Source organism: Maylandia zebra, linkage group LG23, assembly GCF_041146795.1.
Source record: "Maylandia zebra isolate NMK-2024a linkage group LG23, Mzebra_GT3a, whole genome shotgun sequence".
In the NCBI taxonomy this organism is placed as follows: Eukaryota; Metazoa; Chordata; class Actinopteri; order Cichliformes; family Cichlidae; genus Maylandia; species Maylandia zebra.
This window is the reverse complement of record NC_135188.1, coordinates 5,487,342-5,507,223: the sequence shown is the minus strand read 5'-3', so window position 1 is coordinate 5,507,223 and position 19,882 is coordinate 5,487,342. Positions and strand designations below refer to the sequence as shown.

Below are 19,882 nucleotides of genomic sequence, written 5' to 3'. Positions count from 1 at the left end.
CAATATATAAATAAATAAAAAACAGCAAATGAATGTTCAGGGCTTTTGTAAAGTCTTATTAGTCTAATGGAAAAAAAGGGGTTTGGGGGAATCAGAGGGAAAGATTATAATGCAAACTGTGTTCTAGAATTGGTTCTCATAACCCTGCATATTTCTCCTGTACTGGAAGCAAAGATATCTGATGAAAGCATGTCCTGCTTAACTCTTACAATGTGATGTTTTGATGGACATTGCCACTGTTAGCTACTTGATTTGTGTTCTATGGTTTTTCCCATATTGGTTGTGTCAAATTACACAAACGCAACGACAAAAAAAACAAAAGACAGAACATCAGTACAGACCACTTTGTAATGCTGTAGTAAAATAAAATTGATCTCAACTTTATCAAAACAGAGACAAGTCTTTGTAATATCTTAAAATTCTGGCTTTTCATTGATCGGTAGGCTGGGCTAGGTGGCTTGTATTACCTGTATCATGATGTCAACATACTCTTTATCTTCCAGGAGACACAGATACGGATAAAGGTTAAGTCTGTAGTCCCTGGTGTTGCTTTTTGCCAGGATCATTTTGCTCTCCCTTAAGGCCTGGAGAAGGATCTTCTGCCACTGAATCCGCTGCTCTGCCAACAGCTCTCTCTGAAAGGACAACACAACGGGATCAATTTCATGAAAGTGACCGATAGCATAAAAACCATAAAGGGTGAATTTGTTGAAGTTGTTAGGGGGAAAAAGAAAATCAAAAAACAAACAAAAAAAACCCAATCCAGAAGCCTTTATCAGAAACTACATGATCCAAATGGAAGATCATTTGAAATATGCAGTAGAAATGGTCATATCACACTGGACGGAAGCCTTGTGTCTAACATGGCCATGAATTTCATTAGTTGTTTAAGCTTGTTCGGCCCAGATATATTCAAATGACAGTGAGAAGCGAGACTAGCCTTCTGAGACAACACAACTGGGTCAGCACTTGTTTTTCTAAGGCTAAAACAGAAAGGAAGAGTCTGCTCTGTGTTTTCAAAGTCTAGCCTGTTAGAAATTTCAATTTGAATGCATCAAACTAATTAATGATTGATTAGTTCAAGTGATTACCAAGACACACTACTCTAGAAGGACCTATAAAAAACAAGCTTTATGAAGAGAAGCGTGGACCAGGCTGGCCCTTTTCACCTCCAAAGCTGATCAACTGCCAACTAAGAATTAGCAGATGTATGGCTGCTATGAACCTGAGCAACATTTGACTCTTACATTACTTGCACTCAAGTTAAATGTCTGCGTGTGCATGTGTTAATGTTTTCTCTTTAGTTTGACTGAAACAGAGACCCAGTCTGGATTGTGAATAGAGGGGTGACTCTGCATTCTCCCCAGCGGCCTCCATTACAATACATTATTATTCTGCCCTGCCTGTCTGCAAATGCTTCCTGACCACCAGGGACTCTCTGCCTGCTTGCTTCCCACATAGCCCATCTGCACAGACAGACGGCCCAGCCAAGACTGTAAATGCCAGAGTTCGTAAAAAAGCACACCGCAGGAATACAATGTTTCTTCATCTAACCTGTCGAGCCTGCATGCATATCGTTTTAAATTTTACATCAGAGAAAAATAATTATATCTCAGTAAAACATTATAAATATTATCATAATTATACCAAAAAAAAGCAGATTACTGCCAAGACGATAAACATCCTCTACAGTCTGAATATTACACTGGGTGCCAGTATGCTGTGTTTTGCTGGAGATCTGTAGGCTTTTTTGTGGTTCAAAAGGATAAACTGTCAGCACAAAACAGCAAGAATGCAATGTTCTTCCAGCAAAAATGAAACTTTTTTTCATTCCAACAACCAAAGAAAGAGAAGAGAAGAAAAAGTTACCGTGAAACGTATCTTTCTTTAAAAGACATATACCACCACATGCTCACGAATCAGAACACTACTGTGGGTGTGGGCAACAAAATACATAATGTTTGCATTGAGTTTAGATCACCTGCATGCAATCTATCCCAAATTATAATAATTAATTACCCATAACTAACATTAACAGAGCAAAGGCAATGCTTCACCACCACTGACCTGATCTGTGTCATTTAAGACAGCTGTTGTTTCTAAAACAAAACAACTAGCCGTGTGTCATTAATACCTGAATCCTTTTCATTACACAATCCATTCTCATGAGCATCAGAGCAACAGTCAACATAAAGGACAAGCTGAAGACGAAAAGGGGAACCGAGTCGGTTGATTTACCATTTTCGCCATGTTTTCAGTGACGGGCTTGGCAGCTTCCACAGAGTCTATGGTGATCGTGCAGGCCTGCTCCACACTCAGCTGACGTTTAAAACGCTCCTGGAGATCCTCCTGTGTGAAGTCCAATTTTGGGTAGATGTGGTCCGCCCTCTAAAACATAACACGTAACCAAACATCAGACAGACACAAACGATATCTTGTACAGTGCAGATCTTTCTTGGCCTGAGCCTAACCTTCAAAACCGAAAACCCTAACGGAACAAACTCGACTCAACCCAGGCACCTGTCCAACCACCAACATAGCCACTTATCTAATTCTGCTTCCATTTAAAACTCGGAGCTTCACCTGTGGCGAATAGCTCTTTAGGTAATGGCTCAATGGTATTGGCTACTAATTTTTGTAGTGGTTTTATCTGAACGGAGAGAGACAGAATATAAACCAAAAATCCAGAACAAAAAAATACATAAAAGATATAAATATCCATATATATTCACATCTCATTCTGTGAAATAAGTATTTGATCCCCAAAGAAAACAGTACTTGGTGGAGAAACCTTCGTCACCAGGTCGACCCACTCCTCTTTACAAGAACTGTCTAAATGTTTCAGGTTTCTTGTTTGCCGCTTTGGAGACTGGTGAGGCCACTCCGTGATCATTAGGGCTGTTTGATATAACGATATATATTGGATGACGATATAAAAACGTCTATCGTTTCATTTTACGCTATCGTTTGTTTTGTGGTGTCGCAAAATAAACTGTTTACGGCAATATTTTTTCATCGTTTTGATGGTCACTGTAGTGGCTATATTAATTTCTTAAAGTTCTCTCTTTCTCTTATATTTTATATAACCACACTATGGACGGACAAGCGCCTGTTTTTATGCGTTGTGGTTAGCAACAACGATGGTAACAGCATCGCGTGTCCGCTTGTTTATGTTCCACATAAACCTTTCACAATAAAGCTCAAGATCCTGTTGAGACTTTTCAAAATAAACTGAATCACGTGAAAGAGCAGATTATTTACGGATGAGAATTTAAAAAGAGCCGCCAGGTGCTAAAAAATAAACCTTAGACTCAAACGCTAGAACAGGCTTTTCCCCGCAGCACGCTGTGTAATAAATACTCACAAAGAAAACAGTGGCCTTTACAACTTATGTCTAAAAATGTATAGTTTCATGCATCTGTAAAAACACTCGACTCCAGCTACATGACGCGCAGCTGGAAACACTACACGCAAGTCGAGCTGCCCGAGATTCACAGAATTTACAGAAAATGTTACATTTTTGTGATTTATATCGAGACGATAGAATTCTTATATTGGGATATGAGATTTTGGTCATATCGCACAGCCCTAGTGATCATAATGTACTTTTTGGAATAGGTCTGAGCAGGAAAAGTGAGCTGTATTTAATACAGCAAGATGAGCAATATTAAAAGCATGGTTTTAAAAAAAGTATGCAAATATAGGACACTTTCCCAATGAAACAGATAATTAAATGAGAGAATAATACACTCTCCAAAGACAAGTAGAAACTAGATCAAACTGCATTTTGTACGATCTGAAGCTTTAATCAAAAATCTCTTCTCACAGCAGCAAACAGTATTTTAATTAGTCTGTGCTTGTGCTGCTCAAACTGATTGAAAACCCTCCAGAGATCATTCATTGTGTCACTCTGTTATCAAATGGGCCAGTTATTTGAACAGCCTTTAAGCCCCTACGACCTGCCAAAAAAAAGCCAGAGTCAGATAAATTACAAACTACCTTTATAAATGCATTAAAAGGCAGCAGGAAAGATCTGGTCACATTTGACCTTTTTGGCATATCATGAAGTGGCACAGTCCCACATTCACACTCATAGAATAAGACCTGCTGACCTTGCTACCATCCCTCTATTAAACACACACACACACACACTAACAATAAGACTGAGAGGTCTAAAAGTGAATATGCTGCATGGACTGAGGCTAAAAATACTACAATGGCACGAAAAGCTGTTAACGAATTGTGTGAGAATCACGAGGAGTAGGAAGGTGGGAAGGAGGAGGAGAGGTGAGAGGAGGAGAGGCAACTAAAGCAGAGGACCCATTAGAAAGCAGACGTGGCTCACTATAAATAGAACAGTGCCTGTCTGGCTGTGAAGGGTTGACAATCAAATCTTTCGTAGTCAAGCTGGAGCCTTGTGACAGCTTCCCCAGCTCTGACGGTTTGACTGGCGAAACATGCAAAACAGTGAGCCTTAAAAATAATTCCTGTGTTAAGTCACATTTAGTTTCTAAATAAATTCTTTACATAATGCTTTTAAAGATTTTTGTGAACGCCAACTAAAGTAAATGCTAATGGTTAATTAATACAAAGATGCAGATTCTGTCATCCGACCATAAAAAAAAATGCAGCGGTCACCATGATTTCCAATGATTTCAGTTTAAGATAATGTCAAGATCAAAGACCAGATGAACATGTGCATATGTGGATTAATTATTTAACTTCCACTATCTTGACATCAGCAGAAAAGATGGGCATCTAATTTTCCCATGTGCCAGCTTGTCAGTAAATAAGTTCGCTGATAACAAAAGACCTGACTCTGTAATACCTCTGAGTAGAAGTCTTGAACCAGCAATGAAGAACACTTGCTTGTGTGCATGTTGAGCCTGGGCTGATACTCTGGCTTTACGATGCGTATGGCTTTTAGCAGCATGTCCCTCTCATCTTGCCGGAAAACACATTGGTTGAACAGATCATCCACAGAGAGGCCATCCTCCTCCATCTGGCTCAGACACCTGGAAATGCAGAAACGTACAGTCTTTGTGCCACATGTATATTATCTCTTAAAACAGGGTTTTACTTATGTAATGTCAGTAGAAAGCTAAAGATACTAGTCAGTGGGACAAGCTGTGACAGTATTAAAAAAAAATGTAAAAAAGCCAGAATGCAATCATTTGCAATGAATTTAAACCCTGTTTTAATTTGAAAAAAAAAAAAATACAGCATATAAGCCAAAACAGAGTTTTTACAATTCTACTGAGCTTGAATGTTCTTCAGTATGACCAATTTTAACATTCCTCATTCTTTTCCCCCCAATTTCCCTCTTTAAAAAGGGCTTCTTCACAGCCACCCATTTCTGATGAGGCTTCAGCAAACAGAGTGGGAGTCGCAAGTTTGATTCCCACTTGGTATCCAGTAAGAGTCCTGGCTAGACTCCCACATGCTAAAACCAAGCCCTGGAATGGCGCGGCTCAGACACAAGCATTTCACTACAAGTTGTACTCTGTATGATTGTAAGTGACAAATAAAGGTTGTTGTTTGTTTAAATGGGTCGACTCAGGTCCAGCGTCAGGTCTTTGCTGAATTTTGTTTCACGACTTTCTGATACTGCTCATCAGCTGTAATTAGGCTTTTTAACTGTTTAGTTTCCTCAATTTTTTAAGGACACACTGCACACCATGCTGACATACAAGTGTTTGGTCAATAGCTCTTAACTCACCTCGTTGGTGCAAAAATGCTATTTTACATCTACCAAACTGTGATGTCTTTGGCATTTTTCATAGATTCGACTAACAAAAAGGAAACATAATGTCTTTGTGACAGGCTAATACAACAAAGTGGAAAAAAAGAAACTATGAAATTTAATTTAATTAAATTAGCAGAACTTCTGGCTCTGTGGAAGTAAAACATCAAGAAATGATGGGTAGCTCAAGACTTTGCACAGTACAGTATAGGCTTCTCCCATCCCGCAAAGAGTCATCACAGCGGGTAGCTCTGCATGTCAACTTTTACATCCAAGGCCCTTCCTGACGCAACACCAACAGGGATTTGTGTCTCTGGCTGGAATCACACCAATGACCTTTCACTTGCCAAATGAATGTGCTGGAAGCAAAGCATAGTACTGTATATTTAAAAAAATGTTCCTCAAACTCGTCGCAGAAGGTATTAGCACCTCTTCATTCCATCAGATTAGCCAGGGAGCACTCACAAAGCTAGCTGGAATGCCACTAAGAGGACACAAGAGGTAGATTTTCATTTTCAAAGGAGATTATGGTTATTATGATGGATCAGACCACAGAGTATGATCACAAGTCGAGTTTATAACATCTGACCTGCCTGCTGATGTGGGAAGAGGATAACTTAATTATATAACTTCCTGGCTCTCTGATTAATAAAAAACACAAACCTCTCTCTGGCATCATTGTATATGTTTCTTCTGCCCTGATCAAGAGTTGCAGAATATCAATTGAAGTATTTGCATTGACAAGCCTTCTGTCAGTCTCAAAAATATGAGTTTAATCAAGAGGCAGATGGCCACTGATGACACCAGTGAAATGTTTATTTAAACAGAATCTCCTAGAGAGAGCGCAGACTCCATGACTGGACTACAGAATGCAGAAAACTCCAGTGTTGTTGGAATATAAATGAGAAGTGTAATGTAATGAGTAGTCCATAACTCAGTTTGATATACGATGCCTAAAAAGGTCTGTGAATTAATATTTTTTCCGTCTGCTGCAGCTTTATTCCTTTATGACTAGTGCGACTCAGAGGTTAAAAGGTCTGAGTACATTATTATGGATATGCAGTCCTATTAGATGTAATATTTAATTCAGAATCTGCATATGCAAACTATGAAATACATATTATAAAGTATTTTAAGCCTTGGATTCAGGAGAAACACAGCTACTATAAACTGTACAAATAAAAAACAAAATAACAGACTATCAGTCCTGTGCATGCAGCATCTTTGAGATACTATTAGCTAGACAAAAAGTGATAATATTATTAAAAAATAATGTACATATAAAATGTAGGTAGCATGTTTGGCACCAGTGATCCTTTAAAGTTAACAACAGAACTACATGACAAAGCCAAGAGAGGAGTGAGGAAAACCCATTTATCACTGACAACACAGATAACAGAGCTCTGCTTCACCCAGCACACCTTTTACTCAAGACAATTATAAATAACAGCACGTTAATTAGCAACTGGAGAAAACCCTGGCTCAGCAGTTTCCACCTATTGAGGTCCATCAGAAGTGCACTGTTCTGAAGTCACTGATTAACAAACAAAAGAGGGACTGTAATATTACTCAAAAGTTTGGGAATATTTTAAACGAGGCCAAAGAGGTAAGAAAAAAAAAAAAAGCATTTTCACTCATGCCTCAGAGTCTCTTGTGATGCAAGATGCAATTTTGTCCTGGGTAAATGAGAGAGCCCTGAACAAAGACAGGATTAGTCTGGGTGCTGGCAATGTGGTCCAAAGGAACAAAGAGGGCAGAGAGGTTGAAAGACAGAGCACAATCAGCCCTGTGACCGCTCGGCTGCACCTTAGGGAATATAGCGCTCTGGAGGATACAGGACTTATAAAGGCAAAATATAAAGGGATGAGAGTGTGTGTTTCAGAATGTTGCTGTGCATGTGAGAAAAAGAGAGAAGAAGCACACTGTTACACTGAGGGCAAGGATGCTGCAGGAGAGACTTTGGGGATTTCAGTATTAGAAGAGTATAGCAGTTGGACTAATAAAAAAAGAAAAAAAGGGAGGGAGGGCATAGGGAAAACAGGGATTTAATGACAACAACAAAAAGTAGTGAAAGATAATGAATAAGGTAAGGGAAAGAAGAAGCTGCTTAGCCAGAGACAGAGCGGGAGGGCAGCACTGCTGAACAACAATGTCATATGAGCATCAGCTTACAGTGATCGATGGACCAACCAGATACCCACCGCCAACCCTAATGCCCTGCCACCTGTATCGCCACTGGAGCACACTGCTTAAGGTGATGTCCTCAGAGTCAAAGACTTAAGTGTCCGTGTTGTTCTGTACACGTTTTCAGCAAAAGCACGTGACATGACTAAGCAGATGAAATCTGGAAAAGTACTGATTACAGCCAGAAGTGACGTGAGGGTTGTCGGTCTTGCGTGCTGCTCAGTAACATTCAATATTCATTATTTACTGTTAGTTATGCTTATGTTGGTTGTTGCTGTGGTTTCCCTACTGTGTTGTTCTCTTTTTGCTTGTTCTTTTTTCCCAGCAGGTGATCAAGCAGATTTTTTGTTTCTTTTCTCTCTGTCTTTCTTCCCCCTGTTTTTCTTTCCTGCTCCTTTTCTTGAGCTTTTTCCCCAATTGTACTTGTCTTTCCTATCCCCCGGTCCTGTCTGTTACCACTGTAATAACTTAAAAGTAAAAATAATAATAAATAATAAACATCAATTAAGTGGACCAGGATGACAAAGCCGTAATGATCCACCTGGGAAAATAATTTTCTGGGCATTTTTCTTGGCCTTTAGACAATAATTCTGATTGCTACAGTGCCGAACGAGACAGGCAAAAACAAACAAAGTTTGCATGGTTGGAACAGAAACGGATGTTTATGACCTCAGAGAATTCTTAAAAGCCTTAAGAGGAAGTTTGAGCAGGACATTTTAAAAGTCAATCTTTTCTGTATAAAGAATGATACCTGTATTCATTTATCATCCATGTTTCTCAGCTGCTGTCAGAATAACTTCTGTAGTCAGACAGCATTCTCATCAAGGACGCAGCATTTATGTAGCTGTGTTCAAACAGGGGCTGCATATTATAAAAGAGAGATAATAAAAAAACACAACCCCTGTGCTCTGTAGTTTTTCATCTGCTATAAGACTAATGTTAGATTTATCAGAAAGGAAAAAAGAAAATTAAATATGAGCCCCGCCTCTGCCTCGGCAGCAGGCCAGCTGCCTGCATTTTCTCCTAGTTGCTATCAAACAGGCACCGGTGCTGTGACAACATACAGGCTTCTCCTGAAACTGTGAGCTTTGCTTAGCAAGTTTATATTTTCTGAGTCTCATGCAATTCAGAAATTAAATTAATATAACTCTTTCCAGAAAGTTTTTTAAAGTGTTTTAGAAACCACATTTTTATTTGAACATAACAAAGACATGCTGAAAGGTTGGAACTTGCTTATTCAAACATATACAGACATTTTGAATGGGATGCCAGCAGCATCTGTTAAAATATTTGGGATAAGAATGACAAAGGAAAAATTAAATAGGGGATTACTGCTTAAAAATTCTACAATTTATTAAATCTTGTGAAAACAAATGGTGCATTTATAATCTACCAGGTAAAATATTTTGGAATGATTCAAAGCAGCTAAAATTGACACAATTTAAAAGATAATATCTAACTTAAAAAAAAAAATTCAATGGGCTCAGAAACACTTAAGTGAAAAAGGTTTTTAGCGGGATCCACAAATGTAGTTAAAACAGCTGACTTTTGGTCCAAACTTTTTTAAGATGAAGTGGAATAACTTCCTACAGTGTAATGAATCAAAATTATAAAATGTTATTTGAAATCATGGATTCCACTTTCTCTTTGCTACAAAGAGCAATACTCAGGTTGGTTATTAGGATACCCTTCAAAAGCACACCTCTATACAAAAATGTATAGAGGTGTGCAGTAGTGCATAAGGCACATCTGTGAAGGAGCGACATATGCTGACATCAAGAGGACATTTTAAAGAAAGGCTGGTTGCAGGCTAGTATCAATATATTCCACCAGGGCTCCGCAGTAAAAGACTCCGGGTGCTAAGCTGACCTCCCTGAAGTCCTGGTGTGACCTCCAATATTAGCATTTAGCTGCATAAAATTTTTAAAAGGCATGCATTTTTGAAAAAATACATTTTTTAGGGTTAGAGGTTTTAAATTATTTGCAAATAATTGCACATTGGTTTTATTTATATTTTAAATAGCATCCAAACCCAGCTTGCAGCGATCTGTCAGGATGACCCAGTTATTGCTGAGATGGAACTGGGCTACACACTGTCAAGATTGTCCTTGATTAATACATTTGCAAAATCCAAGAAGAAATTAACTACACTACAGTTATTATCTGTATGGTTCAGCTGCCTTGTAGAAATTTAATTAGTCCTCACCCAGTCTCATTAAGACTGTGTCAAAATGCTGCCACAACCAAAACAAATTCAAGCGACCTTGTGAGAGCAGCACTAATTAATAGAGAGATTTACAACTGACAAAAAGTTGAGGAAATAATAATAATGCCATGCTGGATTTCCATGGAAACCACAAAAGTGATTAGTACAAGTAGAAGGAATACTGGTAGGTGTCAGCTTAATACACAGTTTTATAAAAAAAAAAGCATTCCTTAATTCTCCAGTGACACAAAAGACGACCAAACTGCAAAACAGACTTATAAAACAATAACAGACCACAATTCTTAGATGTGCATGGTATTAAGGAGCTCACCTTTGTAAAAACATATTAAGAGAATATAGGACATGCAGCTAGAAATCAAATTTTTTCAGCCCTGCAGGCTAAAGGAAAATGATTCCTTGAACACTACACGAAAAACATTCAATTGATGCTCTTAAAATGAGCAAGTATGTTACTATCACATCAGCAGAAACCTTAAGATAAATGCACTTTCACAGAAATTTCACCCAAAAGTAAAAAGCCTGAGCTGATTATGACCCCTGCTGGTAAATCTTGATGTTGCTACACAGTGTCAGCTCTCTTCTGAAATGTCACATGTGCTGAAATACATGTGATGCAATGTGAAACACGTTGGTATAAACACACCTCTTTATGATCCCTGTGCGTGTGTATCTTTGCAACATACCTTGAAACAACCTTTGGGGAGCAGTTTGGGTTGCGACCCATACACTCCAAAGCAGCAAAGTAGGAACCACGATTTGGCTTCAGACCAGCCTCTTCTAAAAGAATAAACATGCGGCCAATCTGATTTAATGTACCCTACAAATGAAAGAGATATAAGGGAGAGCAGTGAGCCTAATTATCCTGAGTCCATGATACCAAGCAAACAAGTGAAAATTAAAGTCAACAGAATTAGTGACCAAAGATGAGGCGTAGTTTAGTTTCTTCGGATCATTATTAAAGGGCAGAGAGAATAAGAGCATGTTCAACTGCATGTTTGCCCACAGATATTTGAAAAGGGCCCTAAACAATTAAGTACCAGTGGGCCCATGTAGAGCTGTTCGATATAACGATATGAATCGTCGTTTCATTTTGTTTCGTGGTGTCGCAAAATAAACTGTTTACGGCAATATTTTTTCATCGTTTTGATGGTCACTGTAGTGGCTATATTAATTTCTTAAAGTTCTCTCTTTCTCTTATATTTTATATAACCACACTAAGGACGGACAAGCGCCTGATTTTATGCGTTTTGGTTAGCAACAACGACGGTAACAGCATCGCGTGTCCGCTTGTTTATATTCCACGTAAACCTTTCACTATAAAGCTCAATATCCTGTTGAGACTTTTCAAAATAAACTGAATCACGTGAAAGAGCAGATTATTTACGGGTGAGAATTTAAAAAAGAGCCGCCAGGTGCTAAAAATAAACCTTAGACTCAAACGTTAGAACAGGCTTTTCCCCGCAGCACACCGTGTAACAAATACTCACAAAGAAAACAGCGGCCTTTACAACTTCCATCCATCCATCCATTCGCTTCCGCTTATCCTTTTTTTCAGGGTCGCGGGGGGCGCTGGAGCCTATCCCAGCTGTCATAGGGCGAGAGGCGGGGTACACCCTGGACAGGTCGCCAGTCTGTCGCAGGGCCAACATACAGGGACAGACAACCATTCGCACTCACTTTCATTCGCACATTCACACCTAGTGACAATTTGGGTTATCCAATTAACCTATCCCCACTAAGTGCATGTCTTTGGACACCTTTACAACTTATGTCTAAAAATGTATAGTTTCATGCATCGGTTAAAACACTCGACTCCAGCTACATGACGCGCAGCTGGAAACACTTCCCGCAAGACGAGCTGCCCGAGATTCACAGAATTTACAGAAAATGTTACATTTTTGTGATTTATATCGTTATCAGGACGATAGAATTCTTATATCGGGATATGAGATTTTGGTCATATCGCACAGCCCTAGGTCCATGGATGTTTGTCACAGAACATATTTTGACGCATTACACTTAAAAAAAAAGCACAAGCAATAAAAGTCATGTCTGAATTTCCTTTAGCTGCTTTGCTCATCTCCTGAATTTTATTTCTGAACTCACCTTTTTGGCCCACACCCTCATCATGATGTTGTAAACGCCTGTGTTGAGATGTTTTCGTCGACTCATAACTCTGTGCTGACTGAGCAGGAAATTATGTGCCCGCTCGATGTCCCCGACAAATATACAGGCCTCCAAGTATGAGCAGATGCTAAGACTGATGTCCTGACACGCATTTCCCACACTGCCCTCCTGCATGCGTTCTGGTTTACTTGACAATGTCCAATGGCTTACTTGTTGATTGAGTCTCTTTTCCAGCTCCTCCACCTCAGCCAACTCCTCGGCTGTGCCCTGAGGGTCAGTACCAGTCAGTTCAGTTCCCTTTTTTTCAAGAGCATGTGTTTTAGAGTCTTTTCGTTTCTTTTTAGATGCTTTTTGTGGCACGGTGGCTGCTCCTGCCATGGCAGTGGCAGCAGCTGCTGTAGCTGTCGAAGAAACTGCAGCTCGTATTTCATCTGACAGTTTTGAATGACCTCTGCTCTTTTTAACTCCAGTAGATATTGTTTTATGTGTTGTACCGGTGGACATCAAGCTGCTTTTGGTACCTTTAGATGATGATGTTTGTAGTTTCTCTTTGACACATATTTGCATTTTTTGCTGGAGGTGCTGCTGTTTTTTAAGTTTGTTCTTCTTCTCTTGAGTTAGTTTTTCTATCCAGCGGCGGGGCTGAGATTTAAAGGAGCCTTTATCGCCAGTCTGTCCAGATTTAGGAATATCAGTTTTCTCCTGGGGTGTGCTTCTGTGGCCCTTACCAGATGAAGTACCTCTTCCATGAGAAGGCGCCTTCATAAACTGCACCTTTGCATGTTGGACATCTAGAACGACGTCAGATTGTAGTTGCTGGATTCTGGCCTCAAGCACTGAGAGGGAACATAACAAAAATGTTACTAAAGGAGTAATACAGAAAGCACCACAGTCTACATTAGCCTGTAAAATACTATAATAACATATCACAAACAACACAAAGATCTAGAACTGCCATCTGCAGTCACATACCGTCTAACAGCTGAAACTGTCTCAGTGCGCGTTTCTTTGCTTCATCTGTCTTTGGAATTCTAGATGAAACATTTATGTTTTGAAGCTGCAAAGATGTTCCTATAAAACAAACAAACAAATGATGAGATATTATTTTGGATCTTAGGCCTGGCTTTTCACTTTTGAAGGCATTTTGTTTATTGTTTAAAGATACAGACAACTACAATGCAAACATTTAGGTTACTTGTGTAACCCTGGTTCTCAGAGCAGCATCAGTGAGATGTCTAACTATGGAATGTGCCTTCCTGCGTATTCCTCAGAAGCATTTATCTCACATCTCACCCCTGCCCACCCACCTCACTAATCTGAGCCATGGTCTGAGTAACCGCCATCACTTAGGCCACTCACACACGGGCTCAATTCAATTTAGGCTACACTGGAAACATCAAGCCTGTAAAACCGGAAAGATGTGAGAGGTGAAGACGAGCTTGCTGCTGCTCATATGTTCTGAATTGACACCTCTCTGAAAAGGGCCCCAAACGCTGCCAGACCACAAGTGGAGTGAGCCTCCAGGCCCTCTGGTGCCTGCTGCCCTAAACCTACCCAAGAGCAATCACCTACACAATCCATTGTGAGAGCCGCTGCTTAGTGATAGACGTGCCCTTATAGGCCCTGCCCATGAAAATAAAACGCTGGTATTGGTATGGCATGGCTGGTATGACATTGTCTGTCCTCACAAGAACGTGATTTGGGCCTCTCGCTTTTGGAGAAGCCCAAAAGCGAGAGGCCCCAGATAATTTATGTGCAATTGCTGGAGAGTGCTGCTTCAGAGACCTCTCACAGTTTGCCCTTCGTGAACACCCTCCGAACCAAACAGGCCTGGATAGGTAATGACCACATGCCGACTGCACAGTGCCCATAGACACCGCCTGAGTCAGAAAAGCTGCATTTTTTTTTTCTTCTCTCCTCCTCTCCCTTAGCTTCCCTGCTTAGCCTCTTATGTCCTTGTCTAGTCTCGTGGGTTTTTTTGTATTACTTTTCCCTGGAACACTCTCTCACAGTCTGTTCTCTAAAACCTAAAAGAGGAATTATGGATTTGGATTTGATCAACTGGTCTCTGAATGCAATTGACACCCCTTCTCAATGAGAAGTCTGGGCTCGGGTGAGCCTGACTGCTGAAGATATCTACCTATTCGGAACCATGGTAACAGGGTTCTTGCTGATCGGAGCTGGCTTGGCCCTGACTTATCGAAGAATTAAGGAAGCGGAACCGGCTGTTCAAACCCCCACAAGGCTGCCCGCTGGGATTGAAATGATGGGACGAGGCGTGAGTTTCTAAAAATGGGCTCATTGAGTGCAGCACGGAGAAGATCTTGGAGAACGCACAGCTGCCGTGAATACTCAGAACAAGACCTCTGAGTGAAAAACTGGATTACATCTGGAGGGGCTAGCTCGAACAACACCTTTGAGCGCAAATTCGATCACATCTTGGGGAAGTGCACTGCGGTCGTGAGTTCTCAGAACCTGCTCTTTGAGCAAAAAGAACGACAACATCACGGAACGTAAGTTTGGATAACATCATAGAAAGCTCACGGCTCTCCAAAGGGAGATTGAGAGACCAGTGTTGGACTGTTAGAACAGCTTTGAAATTCATATGAGTTGTTCGCACTAAAGTAAAAACTATCATCACTTCATGCGGAGACCCCTTTGGCGCCAGCTGCGGCCTCAAGGCAGGAGCTGAACAAAACACCCTCATAACGACTGTGTTTAGACTGTTCCCCCCATTCCATGCAAGGCCACCTGGGTTGGCTGGAAGACTATTTACTTAGCCTGGCGGGGCGAAGGACACTGTCTCAGCTGAACTCTGGACACACACACACACACACACACACACATACACTGATATGCACACACTGATCCCCCCTCCCTTTCCAAACGCCTTCGATGCTTGTGCCCTACCGGGGAAGATGGCAGTCAACTGGACCAGCGCAGACATGCTGCAGGACCGGATGCGCTGTCTACACCGGCTCTCTCTCACCCTTTACCCACCCCTGTTGCTCGTCTTGTGTTTCTATGGTGTATTGATAGTCATGTGCTTTTTGTGCTGAGGTGTTTTTTCTGTTATCAAACTGTTCTCCCACTAGGAGCTCAGTCTGAGTGGAGTTTTTTTTCTCCTCCTCTTACCTCATGTTATGTATTTTCGTTGTTTTTCTCCTATCAGCCTACCTTTCTGACATGTCTCCCCAATGTGATGTTTGTGTAAAGTTGGTCAGAAGGTTCCTTTGTAAGTGCGCCATTAGCATGCTGCCTGCTGTAACCCTAATTTCCTTCGGGATTAATAAAGTATTCCGATTCTGATATCGCCAGTTGCGTAATGTCAGCAAAGTAACCGTGTTACCAGTGCTCTCTATGCACCATGGTTCACAGGAGTCAGTCCGAGAGAAGCTGTCCCAGTGGTGAAACTCCTTCATAAACAGTCGTCCGAGCCACACCGCCAGGATGGCAGAGCCGATCGGACCAATTAGCTAAAGGGATAATCTGAAGGAGATTAAAGTTGAAATTTGTCATACCCCAACCCGCCACCTTCCCACCAGCCCCCATTCCCTCGTGTCAAAACGTCAAAAATCCTGGCAATATTGAATTGAATTGACCCCGGGCTGTATTTTACCTCCACATGCAATCACGGTATAAAGAAAGTATTTGCTTTTTCAGTTCTATGTTTTACATATCAGGATGTAATAAATAATCATCTGACACTTACCAGCTCTTACAATTAGGCACACACAATCTCATATGAACAACAACAAATGCCACAAATGCTGTGTCATTATTTATTTATTTATCAGAAACTAAGCCAAGATGCAGAAGCAGTGTGTTGAAAATCTACGTACACCTTTGCTTCCATTGGATTTAAAAAGGTAACTAGCAGCCACCTGCTATTAATTAAATGCATCTTATTAACTGATCATGAGCAAGTGTGAGCACCTCTATGAAAACAGAGGTTTTGGCTGTCAGGTGTGTGCTGACACCAAGACAATGAGGAGAGAAATCAGCAATGATCTTAAAAGGAACTGATCCTACTCCACTCTCTGCAATTCTCAGAGAAATTACAAAAAAAAAACAAACCCAAAGAGCTCTATCTCAGACCCTAGATTGTTCAGATGGCATGCTAAATCTTAAAGCACAAATGAACTGAAGCAATGCTGCAAAGAACAGGGGGGCAGTATTCTTCTACAACGATGTGACAGGCTGATAAAGTCGGATAAAAAACATTGCTTCAAGTTACTGCTGCTAATAGAGGTTCTACAAGCTGCTTTTGGCTCGATTTCTGTTAAATAAATAATGACACGTGTGGTGTGTCATGTGTTGCGCCTCATTTCAACTTTCATTTACCTCATTTTAAAACCTGGTACGGATCAAATGCTTTATAATTATATCCTGATATGTGAAACCTTAAAATTTAGTTTACTTTAGTTTTACCATTACTGCACAGAGGAGTAGGTTCAACGTTTTCCTCAAGGACGAGGAGAGCAAAGCACCGCCAAGCTTCCGACTGAGCCCACGCATCACCAGCAGTATCTGAATTACTAACACGAAATCCGACAGGGAATCCCTGCGTTCAGTCAGCATACAAAGGCAATGATATACAACAAAGAGTCCCAAAAGAAAGTCGCCAAATGTGCCCCTCACATTGCAGTTACACTGTTGTTTTCTCACCTGATATCCATCTAACTGTGCCACCTCTCACCGACGCACACAGCTGACAGCAGTCCGCAAAAGACACGCGGACAGCGCATTTTTCAATTACGCTCCGACAACTCAGAAGTTTGGCAAAGGCACAAACTCTAAGAAGAGACATGTTGACATGTAATAACCGCGTTACTTCAGCACACTAGGCAGCCATCTTAAATGAGACCAAGCTAATCGCAAGGAGCGATATTCGATGTTAAAGGCTCGATGAGTCGAGTGCAGACTAATCGAGTTAAGCGTTGTTGTTTAACGTATTTGAATGACCAACACTAATTAGACAACAACAACTTCTTCCCAAGTGATGTGTATTCATTTATTTCTCCCTTGAATATTTTAGAATTTTAAAATTTTATTCAAATTTATACTTTTTTCTTTCTGTTTAACGATTAATAGATGGACTTTTCATAGTGCTAGCCGGTTGAGTTCTGATATCATGACTCTTTTGACTGTCAAACAGTGGAGCAAAGAGGCCCATACAAAGATAAATGTACACTGCCTACAGTCAACATAAAGGAGTGACTTTTCTGGCATGTTGGTATACATGTACAAGATAGCAGCAAGGTCAGGCCGTAGAACTTTACTTTTGGACTGTGCATCTCAAACCACTGGCTTGTATATAAGAGAGACTGTTCGCTATTGAACAAGAAATATCTTAAAAGCTTTTGGCTGCAGTTGTCCATAATCTAAAGCAAGTCAAGCATCTAGCTGACTGACCATCCTCCTCCTCTCAAACACATGTTGCTCCGGGAGGACACTTCGGTACTTCCCGAGAACTTCACAACCACTACCAGATGTGTGTTGGGAGAGATACCGACATCTGCCACTTCAATGGGATGGTGCTACCTCTGTGTGTGTTACAGTTTTTCTCAAATGTTAAAACACAAAAGCCAATCCTGTAACCCAAATGACCAGTAGTCTAAACACATTTACTAAATGTAGCCACCATATTCCAGTACCATAAACACATGTCACATGAAGACACAAGTCACAAAACACAACCCTCTGTACTCATAAATCTAAACACATTTTTCCTTGCTAAAACACATGTTGCAAAACAACTCTGCTCATATTCTCAAATGAAAGCCCATGTGATGCAAAATGCTTGCCACAGTCACCAATCTTTGAACACAGGGAACACACCTGGCGTCATTCACTACACACAATGACTCAAAATTGAAGACACTTGTTGCTAATGCTGTACCCACATGTAAAAGCAAGTTCAGAGTGCACAGTATGCTGAAGATTCCAAACAAACACAATGGATGAAGGCAGAGTCAGGGGAAGAGGAATTTGATGCAGAGGAGGGAGAAGAGCTGGCCCTGGAAGAAGAGGAGCAGGCCAATGAGGAAGAGGAGTTCAAATGAGAGGAGGAAGAGGAGCGACCAACGACGAAGAGGAGAAGGCCAACATGGGAGAGGAGAAGGTCCAGGAGGGAGAGCAAGACAACCTCGCACCATCATTACGGACGAGATGCGAGCAACAGCTCAGCGACATGATGCCGCACAGTGATTGTGGTGTGTGTGTGGTGTGAATAACGTAAATAAAAAAACTTCACACCCTGTTCATGTTTTCAAGATTACTTTTGTGTGCAATAGATTCTGTTTTTGCATTGAGTTGTGTTACAGTAGTGTACGTACATGCAGGATTTTCTATAGATTTATACTACTCATATGAAACTCACAAATCTAAATGCCTAATCCTCTGCAGAGATCTACGACGATCCGTTACTGTATAGTTTCTAAAATATGCATTGGCAGTTATGAAACAAAGAACCTTCTCACAAATTGGGCATTGTGTTTTCAATTGTTTTGCTGTAGTGTGTAATGCTGTGTATAGTGTTTACAGTTTTGACAGCTTCGAGCTGCTCTCTTGGTGTGGGAGTTTGAGTTTTGCAGTGGGAAGGTGTGGTTGTGTTTATGTAGCTTTAGAGAAGGGTGTTGTGTTTGGACATTGGGGGACCTGGTGGTAACGTTTGTGACATGTGTTTTAGCATTTGAGAAAAACTGTAATGTGGAAATCCCAGAAATACAGTATGTCGGCTTGCATGAACAGCAGCAGTGTTTTGCAAAAGACCTTCAGAAATATAGGAATTCCAACTCCCAAAAACCTGCCTTTGTAGTGGTTCTGTTACACTAACACACATTTGAGGAAGGTCTATGACTTTTGCTGAGAAATTTTAAGAGAGTCCAAAATTTTCGTTCGATTTTCACTAATTTGGTTATGTAAGTTTTACCATCAGAGAAAATGTTTAAAAAATGTCATTTATATGACACTAAAAAATTTTAACTACTTAATTTTCTGTGTTTTCAGCAGCATCGGTGAAATATTTATCTGCTGCACAGTGTGGTGTACTAAAAGATGAATTATGTTTGGCCTGTAGGTGGCAGTCTCACCACAGCCATTCAAGATGGGGCCTGAAGTCAAATTGGTGGCAAAGGTGAAAATGACTGTCTTACACGATTATTGAGTAATAAGCAGTAATGTGGCCGAATTCTCTATGTACTAGTTATATATACTAAAATCTGCTTGGATTTCTTGGATTTTCATTATTGTAGTATCAGTCATCTGTGTGCAGATCTAAATACTGAATATTAAGCGGGTAATGTAACAAATTTGCATAAGATCTTTTATTGTGTAAATGTTAATTAAAATGCACATTTGGTTTAACGTTCTCTTTAAGGAACTTAAAGCTTCTACACTGAATGCCATCAAATTCAGTCAGGTGAGTATGACTTTTAAAGTACAGTAGTACAGTATTTACACTCCTGCAGTTATTCTGGCAGTTACTTGATCTAAACTTCCAGGAAATATTGCATTCTATCTTACCTTTATTGCCAGTGAAGTAATCTGAGGCTCGTAGTGAAACACGTAACATGCTCTCCTGCTGTCTAAGCCCAGAG

At 40.5% G+C, this 19,882-nt stretch overlaps 1 protein-coding gene across 4 annotated transcripts in view; it reads right to left on the bottom strand.

The window, feature by feature from the left end:
* Nucleotides 1-17,128, bottom strand: part of polrmt (polymerase (RNA) mitochondrial (DNA directed)) — a 56,211-nt gene extending 39,083 nt beyond the window's left edge. The window contains exons 1-7 of one of the 4 annotated variants that reach the window (XM_024798729.2): nt 16,950-17,128; nt 13,254-13,352; nt 12,261-13,117; nt 10,838-10,971; nt 4,829-5,015; nt 2,239-2,388; nt 468-635 (exon numbers count right to left, since the gene is read on the bottom strand). In XM_024798729.2, the coding sequence (XP_024654497.1) occupies nt 468-635; nt 2,239-2,388; nt 4,829-5,015; nt 10,838-10,971; nt 12,261-13,117; nt 13,254-13,352; nt 16,950-17,091 (1,737 nt within the window). In that variant the 5' untranslated portion in view covers nt 17,092-17,128. Of the gene's footprint in view, nt 1-467; nt 636-2,238; nt 2,389-2,471; nt 2,677-2,732; nt 2,753-2,778; nt 3,266-4,828; nt 5,016-10,837; nt 10,972-12,260; nt 13,118-13,253; nt 13,353-16,949 lie in introns of those variants that run through there. The other 3 variants (XM_076879860.1, XM_076879859.1, XM_076879858.1) reach the window with 3 other exon arrangements.
* Nucleotides 17,129-19,882: the final 2,754 nt, after the last annotated feature.